The 9,526-nt window shown below is 39.6% G+C and overlaps 1 protein-coding gene across 1 annotated transcript; it reads left to right on the top strand.

The window, feature by feature from the left end:
• Window positions 1-344: 344 nt before the first annotated feature.
• Window positions 345-8,478, top strand: LOC126332046 (uncharacterized). Its single transcript, XM_049996543.1, has 3 exons — window positions 345-396; window positions 2,637-2,807; window positions 6,681-8,478. The coding sequence occupies exons 1-3, from the start codon at window positions 369-371 to the stop codon at window positions 6,812-6,814; spliced, it is 333 nt and encodes a 110-aa protein (XP_049852500.1). The 5' UTR covers window positions 345-368; the 3' UTR covers window positions 6,815-8,478.
• The last annotated feature ends 1,048 nt before the right edge of the window (window positions 8,479-9,526 follow it).

Here is a 9,526-nt window from a genome sequence, read left to right as displayed (position 1 = left end):
GTGCGCGTACACGTCTGCCGTATTTGGTGCCACATACCTCTGGAAATCTGCCAAGGATTTTCCGAATCCAGGACATGCAGAATTGCAGAAGCATGGCATTCCAAAACGCTACTGAGCAAATGGTCACAAAATTTGGTCCCTCAGTCTCTGCCTGAAGCAAACATTGATTGAAAATAAGTGCAATTTCAGTGTAGTTGCCCAGCGTACGAAAGTTAGGTACAAATACATTCTCTGTGTAGGCCTTCTTGATAACCCTCAACGATTCTTGAGTTATCAGTATATGAAGAGCAGCCAGTTCAGCACTATCGCTACTTAAATATTAGTGCTGCCTGTCCTCCATTGGTACTGCTCAGCTCCGAGCCAAAGTCATGAGGCATCTTCTGGTGATGGTTTCAGGTAAATTCTTTCACTACAGTGAAGGTAAATCTGTATAGTCGGTTTAGCGTATTACATTCTGAGACAAAGATTACCGTCTGCTGAGTTCTACGTAGCAGCTGAAGTTGGTGGGCAATTTATGCCAAGGTATGGAGCCATTTGACAGGATAAATTGTATCTAGAAAACGAATGAAAAGTTTTAGAGGTTGTCTTCTGTTTCTATTGATTAAGATACAAACTCTCTTGTTTGATTGGCGAGCTGTGCTTTAGCGAAGACTTGGCAACATGAGAATGGAAGGGGATTCTGAAGTGTTGCTGGTTACTTAAAGTTTCAATGTGAGGCACATGATGGCTTGGTAGGTACAGTTCCACTGGAATAAAAACTTGTTTCTCTCTTTTTTTAGAGTAAAAGGAAATTCAACTCTGGGTCTAGCCTCCCGGTGCTGAAATAAATTTTTATAATGTATCCAACATTAAATGTAAAGAACATTAGAATATTAAAATTTAACTAAGGGTAGACTTTCATTTTCATGTCACTAGGTACATCCCATAGATTTTATCTTGCTGTAGCATTACCAGTCTGTATCACCAAGGAACTACCGCTATGAATGATTCTTTAATTAAGAACACCCACTTAAGTTGGTGTTCCAAATTTTCGCCTGAATCGAAGTGTACAAATATTTCAAGGTAGTGGCTGAGATTTCATGTTATTATTCGTAATAAAACGATGCTCAATTATGAGGAGAGGCATTCAGAAGTAATAAGGAGAGCACTTCGTTTTCCAATACACATCAATCTTGCTATATAATATTGCTATCTGACGACTCTTAATGTTTCTCATATCAGTCTCCGATATTTACAGCATTTTATATGACGGTACGATCGTAAGAAAAAATGCACTCCACTGCTCGAAACAATGCCCACTTCGCTGAATGAACATCTCATGGTATTTAACACGAATTTTTAATTTGAACACTACTGTGGTACCCACTGATCACTGCATGATGGAAGCCAAAACCATCACAACATATGGAGGTTTCACTGCTAGTATTGTAGACCGCATCCACTGATGTACATCTAATCTCGCTCAGCGACGGGAAACGATGTAAGCGATGACTAGTTGCCCCAGACGTTTTTATCTAATGATCGCCATTCCAGGTATTGTACTCCTTGCACTGCACAATCCTTTCTGACATTCATCTGGTTTAGGTGCCAATGAAAGAGAATTCTGTCATATACTTCTTTCGTCGGGACTAGACTTTACTTTCTCTGTACCCTGCGTCTATAGCATTCGGAACTGTGGGCTGCATCTGAATCTACTACAGGTTGTGGTATAGGCAGCACTACTACCGGAATAATGGACATATGAGTTCGAGAATACGACGTATCGGTTGCTACTTGAAATGTGGACTCTGATCTTGCTCGTTTTGGAAGCTCCTGCTGACTTCTTTTGTGTTTGGGAATTAAATTCGAGTTTTTAAGTTCGGCATTGTGAAAAACATAATATATTAATTTTTTATGTATCCTCACATGTTTCGACACCTACGTTTCACCTTCTATGGGTCTCTATTTACTTCTGAGCATAAACCATGCTACGTTCATGGTGGTTCTTCTGTTTTCGATTGCTCATCTGGAATTACATCTTAGCTTTCTTCGCGTCTTTTTTATAGTTTTAGCAGCATGTCATCTGCTAAGTAGTCATGAAAGAATTTGCTTATTTTTGAAATAATTTTTTCATACGTACTGAGCCATTACGCACAAAAAACTAATTCAAAAATAAGCAGTTTTTTTCCATAACTACTTTCTAAAGAACGTGCGGCCAAAACGATAAAAATTCACAAATAAAGCCGACCCGTAAACATCCATTTTCACGAGCAATGTAATTCCAGGTGAGCAATCAAAACAAGTTAAACAAAACGCACGTGTTGTAGATTTTAGACCTAAAGTTATTACTATGATGACTGATACTTAATTTTGTGCATGTGTTCTTCCTGGTCATGCATAAGAAAGGGCATTGAGGTCCTAATATGGTCCGAATAAAAATCAATAGATAAATAAATTGTATAGAAACACAACGTCCAGATTTGTATGATACTTCACAGAAATAAATCGAGATCAACAGGAGATGACGCTTAGGTGTCAAAACGTATCTCGATAACTAAAGAGAATTACATTGTGTTTTGTGTAAGCCGGAGAACAAAACAAGAAACCAGAAAAACGTGAACTAAGTTTTGTGAATGCCAAACGTGTTCTTTGTATAGCGTTTGCTGTGCTTGCCACATCCGTGTCACTGGACACTGTCGAAGAGAGCTGCTCAGGGAGTTGTCCCGAGGAAACTCTTTATGACTGCAGACAGAATATGGCCACCAGGAGGTACTACAAATTCAGCCATCCATGTCGTTCATGGCAGTGCGAGTGCAAAACTGGGACACGTAAGTGTTTTGCAGGTAGTTTATTTTTGTCTAGTGCATATGAGTTGCTTTCTCGGTTTACCGACTTTGGAATGAGTAACAGTGTTCATTTATGCTTTAAACATAGTGTAAATCTGATTTTTATGATGCAACTAAACGGTAGCGCTCCAAATCTCTTTGTGGCATGGGTTTTCACGGTCAGCATTTGGCGGGCGATGGGAAGGGAAATAGAGGCAGCAGTGCGAGTGTGTTTACGAGACAGTTAAATTGTGCTCCTCAAGTATTTGTAAAAATGATTAAGATGGATTCTTTCTTCCAGATGAATTGTGAGATTCTCAACGAACGTAGTATGGTCCCTTATCATAGACAGAGTAAATGCAGAGCTGTCAGTAGCAACACATTTTGAAATGGAACTATAGTTCTCTCTGCTGCTACTATAGTAGGCCCCTTCGAGACAAATTAAGCAGCATTTCAGCCATCAAAAGTCTTTAAAGAGTTTTCGGAATAATTGCAATATATAAAACTTAAGTTCGTCATACAAAATAAGAGTAACGAAATATGTGACGTCGGATAGGGAGGAAACAGTGTGTTATACCGCCACGATACCGATATAAAACAGGTACTGAGGAAATGCTGCTTTTATTCTGTCACAAACCAGAGACTTGACGTGCTACTTCGCTACGGATAACGCAAAAAGAACGCAAAGATAACGGTTCAGTTTCACTCATATCGCCGTGTCGAGTAATAGCGTCCAACAAGAATTACGATTCATTGATTGTGCAAAAAGAGTTATTGAAAGGACACATGAATTCTACGTTAGGGTGAGGAGTAATTCTGCAACGAGTGTAGCGAGAGAGGCAATTGTTGCTCATAACCCACATGTTAACTGCAGAGAAATTGCGAGTGCTTCTGGAGCAAGACAGTCCCGATTTTTTCGCGTTTTCAGAGCAAGCACCTTCCATCAGTGTTGTTGCCACTTCAGCGGCGAATTAAACATCGTTCGCTGTTGATGCATCATCAAGACAAACGGGCCTTACTTCAAAGAACTGTCTTCACCGGTGAAGCTACCTATATATATTAAAGAAAGCTGGAAGTTTTAAATATACGTTACTGGGCCGCCGCAGAAAATACGGACTGATTGAGACAGCTTCATCATCAAAGGAAATGATGCAAGAACTTTTGGTGCGGGGCTGTTATGAACTATGTAATTGCTAAATACTGCACTGAAAAAAAATTGTTGCCGGCTGGGGAGGCTGAGCAGTTCTAGGAGCTAAAGTCTGGATCCGCGCCACCTCTCCGGTCGCAGGTTCGAATCCTTGCTCTGACATGGATGTGTGTGTTGTCTTAGTTTAGTTAGGTTTAAGTAGTTGTAAGTTATACGGGACTCATGACCTCAGAAGTTAAGTCCCACAGTGCTCATGGCCATTTGAACCATTTTTGAAAAGATTGTTTACGGGCAAATTGTACGCATAATATTTTACCCAAGTTCTAGCGGTTTCTTTAGAAGAAATACTACTTACAATATCTAGATGCGTGTGGTACCAAAACAATGGATGCTCGACTTAGTAAACACTTGTGGCTAGAAAAGTTCCCAGTCAGCTCTTTCCTGGTAAGCCGATGAGGTGTGAGCTGGTCACGTTGGCCATGCAGTTCTGGGCGCTTCAGTCCGGAACAGCGAGACTGCTACGATCGCAGGTTCGAATCCTGCCTCGGCTATGGATGTGTCTGATATCCTTAGATTAGTTACGTTTATGTAGTTCTAAGTTCTAGGGGACTGATGACCTCAGATGTTAAGTCCCTTACTGCTGAGAGCCATTTGCACCGTTTGATGAGGCGTGAAGGCGCTATCAGGTGGCCTACATGTTCGCCTGGTTTGGTGCTCTGGAAGGACCAACGAAGGTTTAAAGTATTACATTGTTGCAGCGTATGGAACGATGTCGAATGGCCCCTCTTCATTCCAAAAGTCCTTGGAAACGTGAATTGCAATAGACTTGGTGTGTCGGTCTAACCACTCGAAGCCAGCTGTGACTGATATCAGTTTTAAACTAATGTTTTCCTGCACTATAATGCTTTTCTCTCGTATTGGGAAAGAACTGGACTGCCCCACCAGTCTGACGCGTCAGTATCATGTACCGACACGGACTTCTATGTAAGACAGCAAGTAGTTTCATCTTAGAAACCGATAAGAGTCATATTTTAAATTTCGTAATCTCCCCGTAAGCAGGATTTTGAAGAGTCAAACATTGTTGATTTCGTCTGTTTCGTAATGAATACGAGAAGCAGAAATTACTCTGTCTCCCCTTGCAAAAGGTGGATTTGATACCGATAGCTCTGTAATTAATATAGCTATGAAAATATACTTTTTCACTCTTTAAGTGAAAAGAGAATTACACATGGTAATGGTTCAAGAAAAATGTTAGGTGAACATGTTAGCTGCGTCAACCAGTATAACACCTAGAGTGATTAAATACGTCATTGCTGTAACATATTTAAAACGTTTATTTGGCCACGATCGGAATGCATAAAACACTTATTACTAGTTTAAACAACTAAAACGGTCATCTTCAAATCTGCAAATTATTATAAAATGTTATAAGACAGTAATATTTTGGAGTACAGTAGCTGTAACAAAAATCATTATGCAAAATCTGTTAGGAATACTTATCAGTATACAAACAAGCAATGTTTAAATCAAAAGAAGGTACTTAGTAAGAGAAGTGTTAACATCCATAAGAAGCTGTCAGGTGTTAAAGAAATAGAATAGCACTACATTGGTATAATCCAAAGCCAATTGCAAGTAGCTACATACAACAAAAATTCCATTGAAAACACAACTTGCAGTCGTATTTACAATACATGTATGCAAACGAAATTGTAAAAACATCGATATAGTGACCTGGATATGACATACGATAAGAGAGTAATGTTTGATCACAGTGTCAGTCAACGTTACCCACATCGAGGTAGCAAATAAAATGAGTGGCACTGCGTAATTGGGCTAATAAGTAAGCAACGATGCCACCAGGTAGCAGCATGTTATAATGAAGTGAAATACAATGCATTACAATATTAAAGGGGATACTAGAATAGTAATTTACGAAAAAAATTAAATATGAAGTAGTTGTAGCTATAAGATTATGAAAATTTGTACATAAGTGGAAATTTGTGGTAAGGTCTTATGGGACCAAACTTCTAACCTTACACACTACCTAATCTAACATAAACTAACTTACGCTAAGGACAACACACATCCATGCCCGAGGGGTTACTCGTACCTACGACGAGGGTAGCCGCGCGGACCGTGACAAGGTGCCCCTGACTGCTCGGCTATCCCGCGTGGCAAATGAAGCTGAAGCTGCACATATATTAACTAATAGGTACTTGAAGGTTCCTCTGTGGCTATTAAGCTTACAGTTTACTGTGTAAAGTGTTCAAGTTCATATATTTGTGTACAGAAGTTTGATTTCACTACCCCTCCCTTTTCACTTTTCTTAATAGATTATTTCAAAATTATTTGGTAATAGACTGAAACTAATAATGTTTACGTTCGACGTCAGCTGAGGCAGAAATGTGTAATAACGATAAAAATAACAATGATTAAATTTGTGTCTAATCTAGTTAGTATATGACGATATTTTGAAGCAGAATTGAGTGGAATGCGACTTTAAATTAATCGTAGGAGTGTGTGGCGTTTGCAACAGACGAAATATACTGATATACCACCGCAAATAAATGTGTTAAGGTAACAGCGTAGTACAATTTTAGCTGTTTATGTACTTCTCAAACAGCTATATATCTTCTGAGAAGAAAAAGGAAACATAAATGGTGGAGAATTTGAAACTAGATAGCATCTATGAATGAATGAACACTTGTTCCTCAATCTCGTTGTTGCAGATTTCAACTCGGTGGATCTTCGTCACTGCAACGATCTTACGGTAGACTACTGTCCATCTGGAGAGGTGCTGCTCCAGGGAAATTCTAAGAACGGTAGTGAAAGCGCAGAACCTCGTCTCCTATACCCGCAGTGAGCTTCCAGTGCACCACTTATTCAAATCACTTCATACACTACTTTCAAGTGGCTCTCCACGACACATTTACCAAAAAAGTGAAACTCTTGTCATATGAAATGGAAACCAACCTGCAGGTTATCCACATCTTTCCAATTACATCAATAAATATTTAAGAGTATGTGAAAATTTCAAAAGCTTTGTAATTAACAGCGTGTGTAGTTGAGATGATGTCAGTGATCAGTCTAGTACTGCAAAGCTTACCAAAAACGTTGTGATTCATTCTCTACAAACACAGAAGGTGCATGTGACACGTTTCACTATACTACAACCAAAACTTTGGACAAATAATTTCACACATGTTCTCTCTGAATATATGTCATGCAACTTATACTACATGAGGGTCTAAAATAAAGAATTATTTGTAAACTTGTTTGACACAGAAACCAATCAGATGTTCTTATTGGTCTGCGCCAAGACGGATCCAAAATATATAGTAAACATACGTCATTGTGGACGTGTTCTTCACAGAAAAGAGGTTTTGGTACCTAACAGCTTCTGTTGTTGTGAGGTTGTTTGTGCTCGGTCTGATACTGCTGTGCTAGCTAAGACGCAGTGATCCATTTTCTACAATCAGTGGAGAGGCATTAAGTACGTTTCAGTACTTTACACACTGATCTCTGCAATGTTAATTTGAAAAAGGTCAAAAAATTTTAGTGTAGCTTGTGCTTTTTAAAGATACACAATAAGAATATTTCTATACATTTAGCCACCACAATAAAATAGTCATGAGTTCTTACTGGCCTCGGTACCACAGATGTACCAAGTGGGAATAATAAATCTTTGTGGATACATTCCTCTGAAAAAAAGGTGCTGTTGAGGGAATCTCCTCTTAATAGCTTCTACCCCTATTGATCATTATGATTGTGTAATATTTAGATCTGTAAATTATGAAAACTGCAAGCTGTCTACATTAATAAATAAGTTTCAGTTTGAAAGATGCTTTCACTAATTAGGAAGAATATCTACAAACTGAATGAATGTGATTTCACAGAACTTACAAGTGGACTTTGTCTTCTATGTAACCAAAGGCCACACAGAGAATGCTAATAGTACTTCCCATAGCATTAAAGAACTCCATCATGTTTCAAAATTTAGTAGAAGATACTGTTTCACTTACATTTTTATCAGCTGATAGGGATGCTCTATTGAAACTAGCATAGTACAGTGAGATTTCTTGTGTCACTCTTCTTTATGTTCCCTTATGTTTAATGTGTTCATAAACAGTAGCGCTGCCTTGAAAGATAGTTCCTTTCAGATTACGCTGGTACTATAGCTCCCTACTTAGCACTCATATACAACCGCTCGATCACCGATAGATCTGTACCTACAGATTGGAAAATTGCGCAGGTCGCACCAGTGTTTAAGAAGGGTAGTAGGAGTAATCCATTTAACTACAGACCTATATCATTGACGTCGGTTTGCAGTAGGGTTTTGGAGCATATACTGTATTCAAACATTTTGAATCACCTCGAAGGGAACGATCTATTGACACGTAATCAGCATGGCTTCAGAAAACATCGCTCTTGTGCAACGCAGCTAGCTCTTTATCCGCACGAAGTAATGGCCGCTATCGACAGGGGATCTCAAGTTGATTCCGTACTTCTAGATTTCCGGAAAGCTTTTGACACCGTTGCTCACAAGCGACTTCTAATCAAGCTGCGGACCTATGGGGTATCGTCTCAGTTGTGCGACTGGATTCGTGATTTCCTGTGAGGAAGGTCGCAGTTCGTAGTAATAGACGGCAAATCATCGAGTAAAACTGAAGTGATATCAGGTGTTCCCCAGGGAAGCGTCCTGGGACCTCTGCTGTTCCTGATCTATATAAATGACCTGGGTGACAATCTGAGCAGTTCTCTTAGATTGTTCGCAGATGATGCTGTAATTTACCGTCTAGTAAGGTCATCCGAAGACCAGTATCAGTTGCAAAGCGATTTAGAAAAGATTGCTGCATGGTGTGGCAGGTGGCAGTTTACACTAAATAACGAAAAGTGTGAGATGATCCACATGAGTGCCAAAAGAAATCCGTTGGAATTCGATTACTCGATAAATAATACAATTCTCAAGGCTGTCAATTCAACTAAGTACCTGGGTGTTAAAATTACGAACAACTTCAGTCGGCAGGACCACATAGATAATATTGTGGGGAAGGCGAGCCAAAGGTTGCGTTTCATTGGCAGGACACTTAGAAGATGCAACAAGTCCCGAGACAGTTTACACTACACTCGTTCGTCCTCTGTTAGAATACTGCTGCGCGGTGTGGGATCCTTACCAGGTGGGATTGACGGAGGACATCGAAAGGGTGCAAAAAAGGGCAGCTCGTTTTGTATTATCACGTAATAGGGGAGAGAGTGTGGCAGATATGACACACGAGTTGGGATGGAAGTCATTACAGCAAAGACGTTTTTCGTCGCGGCGAGACCTTTTTACGAAATTTCAGTCACCAACTTTCTCTTCCGAATGCGAAAATATTTTGTTGAGCCCAACCTACATAGGTAGGAATGATCATCAAAATAAAATAAGAGAAATCAGAGCTCGAACAGAAAGGTTTAGGTGTTCGTTTTTCCCGCGCGCTGTTCGGGATTGGAATAGTAGAGAGATAGTATGATTGTGGTTCGATGAACCCTCTGCCAAGCACTTAAATGTGAATTGCAAAGCAGTCATGTAGATGTA

Source organism: Schistocerca gregaria, chromosome 2 (assembly GCF_023897955.1).
Source record: "Schistocerca gregaria isolate iqSchGreg1 chromosome 2, iqSchGreg1.2, whole genome shotgun sequence".
NCBI lineage: Eukaryota > Metazoa > Arthropoda > Insecta > Orthoptera > Acrididae > Schistocerca > Schistocerca gregaria.
The sequence above is the reverse complement of the archived record's forward strand: the minus strand, read 5'-3'. Positions and strand labels throughout refer to the sequence as shown.